Source organism: Bos indicus x Bos taurus, chromosome 27, assembly GCF_003369695.1.
Source record: "Bos indicus x Bos taurus breed Angus x Brahman F1 hybrid chromosome 27, Bos_hybrid_MaternalHap_v2.0, whole genome shotgun sequence".
Taxonomy (NCBI): Eukaryota; Metazoa; Chordata; class Mammalia; order Artiodactyla; family Bovidae; genus Bos; species Bos indicus x Bos taurus.
The window spans coordinates 5,881,854-5,897,436 of record NC_040102.1 but is presented as its reverse complement, the minus strand read 5'-3'; the positions used below and the strand labels follow the sequence as shown (position 1 = coordinate 5,897,436).

The following is a 15,583-nucleotide window of genomic DNA, read 5'->3' as shown; positions in this document are numbered from 1 at the left end:
GAAACTCAAAAGCCTCTTGATGAAAGTGAAAGAGGAGAGTGAAAAAGTTGGCTTAAAGCTCAACATTCAGAAAACAAAGATCATGGCATCTAGTCCCATCACTTCATGGGAAATACATGGGGAAACAGTGGAAACAGTGGCAGACTTTATTTTTCTGGGCTCCAAAATCACTACAGATGGTGACTGCAGCCATGAAATTAAAAGACGCTTACTCCTTGGAAGGAAAGTTAGGACCAACCTAGATAGCATATTCAAAAGCAGAGACATTACTTTGCCAACAAAGGTTCGTCTAGTCAAGGCTATGGTTTTTCCAGTGGTCATGTATGGATGTGAGAGTTGGACTGTGAAGAAGGCTGAGCACCGAAGAATTGCTGCTTTTGAACTGTGGTGTTGGAGAAGACTCTTGAGAGTCCCTTGGACTGCAAGGAGATCCAACCAGTCCATTCTGAAGGAGATCAGCCCTGGGATTTCTTTGGAAGGAATGATGCTAAAGCTGAAACTCCAGTACTTTGGCCACCTCATGCGAAGAGTTGACTCATTGGAAAAGACTCTGATGCTGGGAGGGACTGGGGGCAGGAGGAGAAGGGGACGACAGAGGATGAGATGGCTGGATGGCATCACTGACTCGATGGACTGAGTCTGGGTGAACTCTGGGAGTTGGTGATGGACAGGGAGGCCTGGCGTGCTGCGATTCATGGGGTCGCAAAGAGTCGGACACGACTGAGCGACTGATCTGATCTGATCTGATATCAGACTTTCTATAAACATTATGTCACTGAACCTCACAAAAGCCCTATGAAGATAATTGCTGATACAAATAAGAAAACAGACCAAAAAATAAAGCAACTTGTCGAAGGTTATATGAATAATATACGCCTGAGAATGTAGCCCAAAGCTAATGTTCATCTAAGACTAAACACTGGTTCAAGAAGGATACTTGATATACAACATAAAGAAAAGCTGAGAGAACCTTGCAGAGAGAGGCCCAGCTGACAGGGTGCGTGTGGGAAGAGAAGCACTGCATTTGACACAGCCAGTATGGGTCATGCCTTTGAGCCAGGCAACTGAAACTCTCTACTGGGCAGCTGTACAGGAAAGTCAAGAGTCAGGCAGAGACGTGTGGGTGAGAGACAGTTTTTTGTGAGGCATCAGCAGTCAAATAAATGGTGGTGACAGCTATGGATTTAGAGGAAGGCCACTGTGAAAAACACAGAAAGCGAAATAAATGAAAAAGACTCGACAGGAAACAGGAAAGGATGAAGCAGAAGAGGACAGGGAGGAGATTAAGTGGGAAGTGCCAGAAAGGCGGGAGGAAAGGAGACGAGTGTGACAGAAATCTCGGGAGAGAACTTCAGTAACACCACAAGGATTCCACCTCCAAGCATGATTGATTAACCAGAATTAACTAGAAGCAGACACTCTGTTTCTCTGATGCACCAGCCCATTTCAACTGCTCACTGTATAGGGGTCAGAGCAGAGACACACAGCAGATCCTCAGAAGCACCGCAGAGGCCCCGGCCAGTGCTGCAACAACGCACCTGCTCAGACAGAACGCACGTGATCCAGCCAGCCTCCCAGACACCTCTGGGAACACAGCCCGCCTGGCTAAACTGTACACCTACCAGTGTATCAGCTATCCAGGTCTCTAAAAGATGGATGCTAAGAACATCCTCGTTACTGGGGACGTCAATAGCTTTAAGTACTGTAGACTAACTTTGTGTAATATTCTCCATTAGGAGCTTCACATATCTTTAATCCTTACACAGATTTAGGTATACCCAACATTCAGCAAACTAAGATCATGGCATCTGGTCCCATCACTTCATGGGAAATAGATGGGGAAACAGTGTCAGACTTTATTTTGGGGGGCTCCAAAATCACTGCAGATGGTGATTGCAGCCATGAAATTAAAAGACACTTACTCCTTGGGAGGAAAGTTATGACCAACCTAGATAGCATATTCAAAAGCAGAGACGTTACTTTGTTAACAAAGGTCCGTCTAGTCAAGGCTATGGTTTTTCCAGTGGTCATGTATGGATGTGAAAGTTGGACTGTGAAGAAAGCTGAGGGCCGAAGAATTGATGCTTTTGAACTGTGGTGTTGGAGAAGACTCTTGAGAGTCCCTTGGACTGCAAGGAGATCCAACCAGTCCATTCTAAAGGAGATCAGTCTTGGGTGTTCTTTGGAAGGACTGATGCTAAAGCTGAAACTCCAGTACTTTGGCCCACCTCATGCGAAGAGTTGACTCATTGGGAAAGACTCTGATGCTGGGAGGGATTGGGGGCAGGAGGAGAAGGGGACGACAGAGGATGAGATGGCTGGATGGCATCACTGACTCGATGGACATGAGTTTGGGTGAATTCCAGGAGCTCGTGATGGACAGGGAGGCCTGGCATGCTGTAGTTCATGGGGTCGCAAGGAGTCGGACACGACTGAGCGACTGAACTGAACTGAACTTATGGGAACAAGCATACCCCCCCTCACCCCGGTATCCCCAGGGGACTGCTTCTAAGACCACCCCACCCCCATCTACTCCCTGGATACCAAAATCCCCAGATGCTCAAGGCCCTTATGTAAATATGGCCGAGTGCTTGCATATAACCTATGTACAACTTCCATATGCTTTAAATCAATTCTAGACCACTTATAATAACTGATACAATGCAAATGCTATGTAAATAGCTGCCCGCATGGCAATTTCAAGTTTTGCTTTTTGGAACTTTCTGAAAAAATTTTTTAAAAATATTTTCTGCCTGTGGTTGACTGAATCCATAGATGCAGAATCCACAGATCTGGCAGGCTGACTATATGTTTTTTAAGAGGTAGGCCAATTGATGCTCAGTAACATCAGGCAGCTTGTGCCCACACGGCTAACAGATGTCAGAATCTGGATTCCAATCTAGGTCTGTCAACCTACAGAACAGAAACTCTGTCCACCACAGAGAAGCCACACTGCAAACAAAGGTTCCATCTAAATAATCATGTCCCTGGATAGATTCTACCTGAATCTATGGTACCAGAATACGTATACAGCAAGCACTTAAATTTACTCTTAGACACATTTAAAAATAATAGTTTCAAATGTAGTTAATTTTTTACTTACCTTCTTGAGCAGCAAATGCTTGACTAGCTGAAATTACTTTTGTTAGTTCTGGATTATATCTTGTTCCCTCTGGAAAAATCACAAGATACATCTGTGAAAACATAAAGAAGATTTGGTTTGTTTTATGTGAGTGTTTTTGTTGTTGCTGTTAACTTACCAATGATAACCCTGTTAATCCTAAGAGTATTTCCCATGGTGGTGAAAAAAAATTCTATTACCTATGACCTTTATTCCAAGCAGAACAACCAAAATGCACAAATTCAATTAAGTCATGACATAGCATAGAATATATTAAAAATGCAGTCCTACATTTATTCAGATGTCAGTCATTAATAATCTAACAACATTTCTAATTACATGCTAATATTCACTAATTTAAAAGCTTGCCATGAAATGCTGACTCATACAAAGCCTCAATTCATTATTGAAAGAGGTTCCCCCCACTAAGATTCTCCAAAATCACTTTGGAAAAGGTGTAAATTTTAGACATCAGGGTCCCTAAGTACACCTCATCTGATGGAAACCATATATAAATATATAAATCTCCATAATATAAAAGGTAATAGATATTCATATTTCAAAAGATTCCCATAGCAATGTTTATTCAGAAGATATATTTCTTAGTAATTTGGGGGGAAAAAATCCTACAGTGTCTCAAATGATGTGCATGCATGCTAAGTTGTGTCTGAGTCTTTGTGACCCCATGGATTATAGCCCTCCAGGCTCCTTTGTCCATGGGATTCTCCAGGCAAGAACACTGGAGTGGGTTGCCATTTCCTACTCCAGGGAGTCTTCTCGACCCAGGGATTGAACTCATGTCTTTTCTGTCTTCTGCACTGGCAAGCAGGCTCTTTACCACTAGCACCGCCTGGAAAGCTTTCTCAGATACTACTACTGGTGAATAAGAACTGAATCAATTAATCATTGATTTCAGTGAGGAGTATTAAGTCACATGGAAGTTAACTTTATAAATATATTCTACCTTGCCAATTATGTGATTAACTTTCAGAAACAAAAGACCCTACTAAAGAGTCTGAGAAATACGTATCTGTTTCACAGCACTTAAACAGTGAAGCGACCACCCAGATTCCATGAAAGCGGCCTCATCCCCGCAGTGACCTGAAGTGATAGCCACTTGTAGCGCTGCCTCATGAGACTGGCAGCCCGTCACTCAGTATCACTGCGCGACCACCAAAACACTAGACTCTTGCCCCTGAAAAACAGAAATGCTCTCTGGGAGCCCAAAGTGAAAGACTAGGTTATTTGAGGGCTCCCCTCGTAGCTCAACTGGTAAAGAATCCACCTGCAATGCAGGAGACCCTGGTTCAATTCCTGGGTTGAGAAGATTCCCTGGAGAAGGGATAGGCTAACCATTCCAGTATTCTTGGGCTTTCCTGGTGGCTCTTGGTAAAGAATTCGCATGCAATGCAGGAAACCTGGGTTCAATCCCTGGGTTGGGAAGATTCCCTGGAGGAGGGCATGGCAACCCACTCCAGTATTCTTGCCTAAAGAATCCCCAAGGACAGAGGAGCCTGGCAGGTTGCAGTCCACGGGGTTGCAAACAGTCGGATACAACTGAGCGACTAAGCACAGCACACAGTAGGTTCTTTGCACTGACTTTCCTATTGAAAACAATTTAGAAAGCTGGATGTAACATCATCCTAAGAGCATCTAAGAGCTGACAAGATGTAAGACCAAAACTAAAGCAAACACAGAAAAGCAGAAGTAAGCCCAGAGAAGAATTTAAGAGATACAAAAAGTGAGGGAACAAAAATCTAAGGCCACAGATCTTCTGTTAGAAACAGTAAGAGTGAAACAGAAGTGAAGGGAACACCAAAAGAGCCACACTCCTGGGGTAAAAGCAAGGCAGGTAGGCACGCAGGTCTCAGAAGGTCTTGTCTCACTGCATGGCCTGGGTGGTCCAGGTAGCCTCAAGCTCAGAACTAGGCTCGGGTGGGCCCAGGGGAGAGGCGCCTCCAGGGACGGGGCTAGAACAAACGCCAGTGTTCTCTTTCATCTTATGCTCGAGCTGATTTTTGCAAATAATTTTTCCAAATACAATTAAGAGCAAACAAAGATCACCTAGCACACAGGGAAAGGAGGCACCATGAGCCAGAGAGAAGAGAGAGGGAAGTGGAAAGGGAGGGCAGCTGGGGGGAGGAGGAGGGGAGAGGCGATGAGGAAGGAAAAAAGGGGAAAACTTGAACCTGTGAGCTCTGTTTCCGAGCACCAGGACAGACAACCAAGCAGGGCCCCGGGGAACGAGGCTCAGGGAGGCATGGCTCCCCTGCAGCCCTGTCCTCGGAGGGGGTGGAGAGCCACAGGGGAGCAATGAGCATTCTGCAAGGAGAATGCTGAGGCTTCTTCTGTGGGCAACAAGGTTTCATAAAATAATGTTTACATGCAGTGATTCTTCATTTGCAGATATTCATACTTTTTCTGACTTTTCAAATAACTCAGTAGATACAAGAAATCCAAATTCATACTGACAGAAAACAGTCCTTCTAAAACTCCACCTGAGGCTGAAGAAGAGGAGTCAGAGGAGTTCCTTAGTAGCTCAAGTGTAAGGTTACAAGGGCAGTTCTGCTTCTATTTATAGACTGAAGACACCAAATGTTCTCCTTAGTCCTCTTTAAGGTCAAGATTGACAACCACTCGGAAAGGATCAAATCACCTGCAGCAACCTTTCTGACGGCCAAAAATAACTGCTTACCCATATTTAGAAGGTTTTTTGCTTCAAAAACTCTGAATTATTACACATGGGATAATATATTTTCAAAACAATTCTTAAATGCTAATTTAATCCTTAAATTACAAATTGAGAGTTGATAAGAAAAAAAATAAAAATGAGCATAATCTTACTGGAGTTCCTGCGTTGATGTAGCGCTGCAGCTTTTTCCTCATCTGATTTTCATTGAATTTGGCACTTCTTTTAACATAGATTCCGCCATGCTGCCATGTTAAGAAAAAAAAAAAATGAGGGGAAAGACATATTTACTACTAAAATGTCCAATGACCAGTCATCAAAAGGGTTAACTTTATTTCCAAAGGATGAAGAATAAAATCACATTTTAGGAATTAAGTTATATTTAATACATTTAAATGTTAGCCTTTAAATAACATTAGCTGAATCTAATACAATTCAAATAAAACCGGGTGTGGCTTATCATAGGAAACTACACAAACATTTACTTCTGCTGGCAATTAAAAATGCTTTCTTACCTTAAAAACACTTTTTTCTTTTTCCAAATCAAAAATTCAATCAGATGGATCTTAGCTTTCAGTTACTCCACTGACTTCTTATGTTGAAGCCCTAACCCCTAAATGTGACTATATTTGGAAATGGGGTTTTTAGGAAAATAATTAAGGTTAAATGAGGTCATAAGAGTGGGGCCTGATCCAATAGGAATGGTGCCTTGTAAGAAGAGATTAGGACACAAAGTCAAGTAAAGGACAGACACAGGGAAAAGACAGTCACCCGCAAACCAAAGCCTCAAGAGAAACCAACTCTGTTGACACTTTAATCTTGAACTTCCAGCCTCCAGACTGGCAGCAAATAAACCTCTGTTGTAGTTTAAGTCATAGTGTGGTATTTTATTATGGGAGCCCAGGCAGGCTAATACAAACACCATCATAAAAATTGTTGTTCAGTCACTCAGTTGTCTCCAGCTCTTTGTAACCCCCATGGACTGTAACCTGTCAGGCTCCTCTGTTCATGGAGCTTCTCAGGCAAGAATGCTGGTGTGGGTTGCCATTTCCTTCTCCAAAGGATCTTCTCGACCCAGGGATAGAACCCAAGTCTCCTAAACTGACAGGCGGATCCTTTACCGCTGAGCCACCAGGGAGGTCCTCATAAAATTTAAGATAACCTCAATTAAACCTCACATGTGCACGTCACTGAAACTTTGCATCAGGTCGGTCTTTTTTTTGTCTTCCTCTATGCTAACTCGAACTCATCTGTAAAATTAAAAGACTGGCTGAATTTGATTTTGTCTTAAGAATATGAGTAAAAGGAAATAAAGAGAAGCAAGGAGGGGACAGGATATAGAGGAGGGGAAGGGTGGCCTTAGATTCTGGATGTGGTTGCTTCACACATCGGCTGACTTGCCTGAGTACAGAAAAGAAACTCCAAGTGCTCTAAGAGTGCAGGTACTTACCCAAGTAAGTAAGTAGTAGTTTGGGTACTACTTACCCAAACTGAGAGGACCCATGAGGATAAAGTCATTCTTCACAAATTCTTTAGAATTAGAGCCACAGGAAACATATACTGCAATGTGAAACTTCCCCAAGCTTTCAATGACATTATGTCTCTTCTTCACACACTATTTCCTACTAATCACTTAATGTGCTTATTAAACTCAATTTTCATTAAAAAAAAAAAAAATCTGAGTTCTTTCCCAGGTATATGGAAGCTACAGAAGTGAAGACCAGCTATCTTTCCCTTAGGAACTCCCTGATTAGTGATGAAGCAAAATACGTATACGAGTGTAATATAAGAGAATGGATACGTATTACAATAAAGATGGCCAGAATTGAAAGCAGAGTGGAAGAAAGTGTAGAGAGCTCAGGTCAGTCACAGCTGCCACACATATTCTAGTTACACTCACAGGGCTTAAATGAGCAAAAGCTCTCTAGTGCCTTTTCGATTTTTTTTTTTTTTTCAAACACAACAGTAAGGTTCCCAAAACATCTGCGTTTGTTGGGACAAGGGAGCAGAGAAGATTCTGTTCTGAATTTCCAAGGTAAACTACACCTGTCAATGTTCACAAGCTGGTGGTTTAGAAACGTTTAATTTTCTGAATATCTATATATTAAAACTAAAGAGGGTGACAGAGGATGAAATGGTTGGATCGCATCACCGATTCAATGGACATGAACTTGGCAAACTCTAGGAGATTGTGAGGGACAGGGAAGCCTGGTGTACTGCAGTCCATGGGGCTGCAAAGAGTCAGACATGACTGAGAGACTGAACAACAACAAAACATTTAAAATACAACATCACCACATATAAAATATATAAAAAACTTGACTGTTTCCTCACATTTTGCTTGTAAGTAACTATTTTTGAACAGCATTATTTCTGCTTCATACAGACTGTAAAAAACAAGTCCGCTTAAAAGAAAATCTTACTTCCTGGCATAAAGTTATGCAACCTACTCCAGTATTCTTGCCTGGAGAATCCCACGGCCAGAGGAGCCTGGTAGGCTACAGTCCATGGGGTTGCAGAGTCGGACACAACTGAGTGGTAACACAAAGTGCACTACTTTTTAATTTATTCCCATTTATACATGAACAAAATAGTTTAAAATACTTTTCATTAAAATATATTTGGATTTTATTTTCCTTTAGAAGGAAATAAGAAAAAGAAAGAGGAAATGGACAGTCAAGACTAACCTCCAACACCACAGGAACTCTGATCACGGGACTTGTGGGCAGCATGGACTGTCCAAGGGGTGACCTCCAGATATCTGTCTTTTCAGGGCTTAGCATAACTTTAGCCTCTCTTCTTTAATCGAGTATTATTATAAGTCTTATTATCAAGCATGTCTTCTATACAAATTTCATTCTTAATATTTAGAGAATTCCAAGTGTATCTGTATTAGTCACTCAGTCATGTCTGACTCTTTGCCACCCATGGACTGTAGCCCCCCAGGCTCCGCTGTCCATGGGACTCTCCAGACAAGAAAAACTGGGGTGGGTTTCCAGAGCCTCCTCCAGGGGATCTTCCCGACCCAGGGATCGAACTCATGTCTCCTGTGTCTCCTGCACTGCAGGCGAATTCTCCACTGCTGAGCCACTGGAGAAGCCCCCAGAAAATTGCATAACCATAATTTATTCAGAAAAGGCATAGAAAAATGCTAGTAATCCCCTTCTGAATATTAAAGAACCTGTTGTATAGTTTCGTGACCTGATGAGTATGATGTGATTTTAAAGGGCTTTTATAAAATAACATACACTGAATATTTATTATGTACCTGACATTCATGCTAGGTACTTTACATATATAGTTCACTATTTTTTTATATCCTACAGATAATTACTTTTTAATTTATTAAGGGTCCATCACATTTTTTATCTTAAAAATTTTTATATGATTTTTGTACATTTGCATTTTTTATTTAACAATTTGGGTAATCAGACATATATATATATATATATACACACCATCACACCATTAAAAATGCCAAATAAAACCACATTAATTTAGAATGAACTGGTAAACCCATTAAAAATAAACCCAAAAAACTTAAACATTCATACATATAGAAAGAAAGAAGCATAGAAAAAAGTTACCTGAGAAAAATAACAGCCATACAGCGGGAGCCACTTGAGCCCATCTTTCAGCACATAGCGCACATGTCCGAGGGCACTCTGCCTGACGGCCAGAATGTCGGCGATGATCCAGTCAACTACAAAGACAGAACCCGTCAGTCCTAATGATCCCCGCCACAGAAACAGAGCCTCTTCACAAGACTGTTGTGAAGACGTGCTTTGAAAATATTACTAGTAGAATTTTTTAATTTCTTTAAATCAATCCCAGACACTTGAAAAATACAAATTCTGTGGATTTTTTCAGGTTTGTTTTTACATTTCTTAAAAGCTTCTTATTCCAGGGATATAATGCAAAAGCCATAAACCATCAAAGTAATACAAATGATGCGGGAACAAAGAATACAATAAGCTTCTCTAATTCTTAAAAGTCTAGAAAACATGAAATGATAGGCAGAGATTGGCTAAATCAAACTGTCACGTTCAAGAAAATATTCCATACATACTAATATGCTCAACAAAAGGCAAGGACATTTTATCTTTACCAATGACTTTCAGGACACAATCATAGGCTATAACATAATTCAAAACAAAGATGTCTCAAAGTTTACAACTATGTTGGGCAAATGTGTATTCTTTACATATCAAAGGACATGTAGCCAAGCTGCTAAAAACTCTAATTATGTAGATATGTTATTACTACAAGGTCAAAAAAACAACAAAAAGAAAGCACCAGTTAAAAAAAAAGAAAACCACCAGTGAGCTGATAACACCAAACCCAAAAAACTTGTAGGAAGAGATACGCTGTTAATTGATCTTTCCAGCAGAACAAATTCTGAACAGAGGATCTAGCCCTTCCTTCCCAAAGCAAAGAAACAGGGACCAGCAAAGGGTACAGAAGATGCCAAACAGAGGAGATGGTTTAAAGAGATTACGAGAAAATGAAGTGAAGTTAAGACAGCAAACAGTAGAGTCTTGAAGACCAGAGAAAGCTGATTTGAAAATAAATGTCTGCAAACTACTCTATTTCTTCATAAGAATAAAAATGATAAAAATGAAATGTGAGGGAGACTGTTCTAGGACCTACAGATGAGTTGGAAGATAGGCATACTTGAAAAAACATCGATAAGAATCTATGAAAGGTTGGAGAAGGAAATGGCAACCCACTCCAGTGTTCTTGCCTGGAGAATCCCAGGGACGGGGGAGCCTGGTAGGCTGCCGTCTATGGGGTTGCACAGAGTCAGACACAACTGAAGCGACTTAGCAGCAGCAGCAGCAGTAAGAGGACCCAGAGAGATACTCTGCCCCTTCTGCCAAGTGAGGACATAGTGAAAAGTTGGCATTTAAGATCCAGGAAGTGGACTTCAGGAGACACCAAATCTGCTGGTGCCTTGATCTTGGATAAACCTGCTTATAGGACTGTGAAAAATAAATGTTTGCTGTTTATAAAATAAAACATTTTTTCTTAGCTTTATTCACTGAGTAGGTATTTTCTGTGCACTGAATGTGTGGCCCTCACTAGGCCAGATGCTTCCTATTCTTTTGCTTCTTACTTCATTTACCTCTTGTCTTACCTCCCAATCCACCTTATACTTTAGCAAAACTGAAATACTCATTGTCATGTGCCAGAGCTGGGTCAGATAACAGACAGGCTAACTCCTAGGTCAGTGATATTTCCTCTACCTCAAAATAACAATATTCATGTTTAAGTGATGATACCATATTCATGTTTAAGTCCATTCAATCTAGATATCTATGTACATTCTAATAAATGACGAAGACAAAAACTCAAAAAAAAAAAAAAAGAATCTATGAAAGGATTCAGTCATAGGATTACAGGTGTATTCAGGTTCAGGTGAATGAGAACAAAAGGAACAGATTCTTGGAGGAACATGTTTTTGTCGGGCAGGAAGGTACACATGAGCCATGAGGGGTGGCCTAGCCAAAAAAGATGCAAGCTGATCACTAAAGCCCACCCCAGACACAACCAAGAGAGCTCACAGAGAGACCTTTCCAACTCTTGCACATGCGCCCTGGGCACACAGGGATAACAAACTAACTGCAGGGGCTTCCTCAGGCAACCTTAGAAAGCTAGGGGCCCATTAAGGGCTCATAAATATTTTATACATAAATACATCCAGTGTTCTTGCCTGGAGAATCCCAGGGACCGGGGAGCCTAGTGGGCTGTCATCTATGGGGTCATACAGAGTCGGACACGACTGAAGCGACTTAGCAGCAGCAAATACATCTGATTGTAACAGACTGAATTATGGACAGACATGCACAACAGAGCCTGTTGTTATGTAACTTGCAACTGTCAACCGGCCTTGAGTGTATGCCCATTTGCATTCCCTTTCTTGATGGGTGGCAGGAAAGCCCTATTTTGCACAGGATACAACCAATAGGAGGAGATGCTAAGTATAAAAAGGGGGAAGCCAAGAGGGATCCTTATGATCAAGTTTCAACCAAAGAGGAGTTTTCCCGAGGAATGCAGGAGGATGAGCTCTTAGCTGTGTGGACTCCTTTACGCGCTGCACCACGCTGGACAGAATATGCCACAGAAGATTTAGCCGATTCAAACATTAAAAATTATTCTTCTGGAAAAATGTTTTGTCAATTAGTATAAATCTCCCTTTTTTAAATCATTCATCATTTAACTCTTTCTTGATGCTTTCAGAGGTACAACTAAAACATCTCTAATTTGTCACAGCTCCCTTTTAGAGAGAAGCAAAGACGTCCCCTACAGTAAACGAACGATCCCCAGCGTGTGTGTCTGTCAGGCAGCAACACCTACTCTACTGAACATCAATTATCACTTTTCTCGTCTCCTTACCCACCTCCCCTCTAATTCAAATCAATTAAACAGGCACTGATAAACACATTTCTTCCTAACCATGTCGTAGAAACTAAATAATCAAGTTTGTTAAAACTAGACCTAATGTAAAAGTAGAGACTCAGAATAAATGGAGAACTCAGTGTATTGTTTCCAGGCTACAGAACACTGTGGAACAAATTTTGGTACAGGCTAAAAACAACATTTGGTATCTTTTCCATTTTTTTAAATTTGGAGGAATTTGAAAATGCATTTTTATATTAAACACACATGGCTATACTATGGCCTAGATACACCTTCCAATAACTCGAAGGAGAAAGTTTCAAGTTTACAAAATGTTATGTTTGTAATGAACTTTCCTGGGCTATGCCCTTACACTTTTGAAATATTTAGTGAAAAATTTTAAGAACTAACATAAGTAGTCAAAGGGCTTCCCTGATAGCTCAGTTGGTAAAGAATCACCTGCAATGCAGGAGACCCTGGGTCAGGAAGATCCCCTGGAGAAGGGAAAGGCTACCCACTCCAGTATTCTGGACTGGAGAATTTCATGGACTATACACACCATGCAGTCGCAAAGAGTCAGACACGGCTGTGTGACTTTCATTTAAGTAGTCAAAACACATAAGCTTGGTGCCTCCAATTTTTTCAACTCAATTATCTTTTTTTAAATTTTTAAAAATTCTCAACTAGGTTTCAGATAGAAGACAGCAGACTACAGCTGAGTTACTGATGGCTGGGATATTACCTTAATAACTATTCACATTTTGTGTTCCAGCATGAATAACTTAATTAAGAGATCAAGAAATGCAGCTGTGTAAGAATTCTTCCATGGTGATCCAGCTGAGGCAGTGCCTCAGTTTATATTATTAACTTGGAAGAGAGGAGGGAAGGGCAGAGGAGAGGCAGCAAGAGAAGCGAGGCGCTTCTCAACTGTGCTACTATGGAACAAGAGTTTCCAATTCTTGAGGGCACAGTGTTGGCTGAAAGGGACCCTGCACGTGAAGTACTCGCCTATCACGGATGCAACGTGACCTAGGGATTAGCCGTCATCAACACCATCACGCCTACTCTTGGCTGCCCTTGAGCCAGGCTCTCTGCGAGATTAGAGCCAGGTTATGGAAACTGCCTAAAAGCCCTGACCAGTAGACATGACTCACACCTGACCAACAAGGCTCAGAAAGGCTAAGTCATCGGCCCCAGACACACAGCATGCTGTAGAACAGCATATGAACTGGGGTCTGACTCCACAGCCCAGGCCTTTCGATGAAAGTCTACTCACCATTCATGCTGTTAGTTAAGGAAAATGTCACCCAGATCAAGGAAAGGGAATGTTTCATAAGATTAAAAAGGTCCAGAGTGTTCAAAGCAGAGAGTTAAGGAAGGCGAAGGGAAAGGAACAGTGGCCACCGCAGTCCTGCTGACTCTGGAGAAAAGTCAGTCAACAGTGACAGAGAAGACAGAGATGGCGAGGGCTCACTGCAAGTGAAACCAAAGGAGCAGAGGGACAGATTGAGACGCCAGCTCAGCGCCCAGCCCGGCCAAGAAAAGCCTCCTGCACTCCGGCAGGCCTTGGAGAGCATGAGCTGTGAAGTCTGAGCTCAACAGCAGTCTTTGAAATGTTCTTTCTGCTTCTGACATTTTCAGTTTACTTGATGGTGGTTTTCAGGGTCTCAAAAGGGTTTCATAAAGGGCACCCAGACATAGCAGGCCCAGGGCCCACATCCCCGGATAAACAAGGGGCCTGCAGAACCTCAGATATAGGCAGAATTTTACGTGCCCGTATTCTAACTGAAGCCTGCAATTCTAAAGTAATTTAAAATCTCTGTCTAGTTATGTTCTTAAGCTACAGGTTTTTTATTTATGGTCATACCACCGGTTTATAGGATCTTAGCTCTCCAACCAAGGCTTGAACCCCAGCTCTAGCTGTGAAAAGCACAGCGTCGTAACCATGGGACTGTCAGGAGATTCCCTGGATTTTTTAAAGGACTCAAAAAGCAACCCTCCTAACGGCTGACTGGAGCGGGGCCTGCATCCAGGTCAGAGGAGGGCATGGACGGCCCAGGTTCTTGCCATGAGGCGCGCAGCTTTCCCCGTCAGCCGGCGCTGACTGCCGCCCTCACACTTCCCGCAATACCCTTCCAGTCCCCAAAGTCCGCACTCGGGAGTGAGGGACATAAAGGCCAGCGCGTGGGGAGCACACGGAGGACAGCAGCGGCCTCGGGAAATGTTCAGAGTCCTCACTCTACAGGTTTGAGCTGGGCCCACGGCTCTGTCCCTACAACACTCTTTCCATTGAAGCCTGGAAAAAGGCAAGTTGGCAGGGAACCTAAGGAATTTTAAGAGACCTTTTAAATAGAAAGCTAGCTCTAAGTGAAATTAACCAGGGGTTCAATATAAAGAAAAATGGGCTAAATGAGCCACTCCCTGTCCTAGAACCAGAAATCCTTTTCATCTGGATGTTGGAACCTTGGTAAAGATTGGCCATCAGTAACAGGACCAGAATAGCAAGACTGTGTCACTAATAAAAAGCTCGATATGACTGGAGAAAGCGTGAAAATAAAGGAGGAAGTCAGGCTGCTTTATAGACCAGAGTTAGAAACAGACTCTGACCACAGGGCTGGTTGCTTTCCTAAAGTCAAATGTAATTAAGTCAAATAGTCTTAGCAGTTAGGCTAATAAAATTAGGGAAATACAAATACATCAAATTCCTATTCACTTTGTAACATCAACTCTTGACCTAGAAAACTGAGTGTAACTATTAATAAGCTAAGTTGAGAAAGAGGCATCTCTCCTTCATAACCTTTCCGAAGGTATAGGTAGTGATGAAAGGAACTGTGAAGAAACACAGCTGACAGGGTGAAGAGAAAGGACAGCCACAGGCATCAGTGATTTCCAGTCAGGTGTTAATCATTCTTCGGTCTGTTTTCAGTCTTGAACTTCTGCTTACTACATTTTTAAAAGTAACAAAAATGGAATTTAGGAAGTGTGCATCAAGAGCAGTTACAGCTTTGAAAAAATAATGAAGTTGGATGTCTTTTTGACTGAAGTATTTGGAGAACTAAAAAGTACCTGAATTTCTTAGTTTGGATTCTGTAGCATAGTTATATAAGATGCCACCCTTGGGAGAAACTTGGTGACGGAGTCATGGGAGTCTATGTACTATTTTTGCAAATCCTTAGAAATCTACAATTATTTCAATATAAAAAGCTTTTTAATTTTTTTTTTTAAAGCACCTTGACCTAATTTAAAGTACACACTGCTATATTGGAGACCAGAGTCTTCTGTGATTCTTCTGACAGAAAAGGAAGCTATAACTAAACCAAAACATCTGAAGAAGCAAAAGGAACTGCAGACATCAGAAAATAATACTGTGTTTA

The 15,583-nt window shown here is 41.7% G+C and overlaps 1 protein-coding gene across 1 annotated transcript in view; it reads right to left on the bottom strand.

Moving 5' to 3' along the window:
- Positions 1 to 15,583, bottom strand: part of AGPAT5 (1-acylglycerol-3-phosphate O-acyltransferase 5) — a 47,599-nt gene that overhangs the window by 16,020 nt on the left and 15,996 nt on the right. The window contains exons 3-5 of the mRNA XM_027529833.1: positions 9,398 to 9,513; positions 5,966 to 6,055; positions 3,104 to 3,194 (exon numbers count right to left, since the gene is read on the bottom strand). Of these exons, the coding sequence (XP_027385634.1) occupies positions 3,104 to 3,194; positions 5,966 to 6,055; positions 9,398 to 9,513 (297 nt within the window). The remainder of the gene's footprint in view (positions 1 to 3,103; positions 3,195 to 5,965; positions 6,056 to 9,397; positions 9,514 to 15,583) is intronic.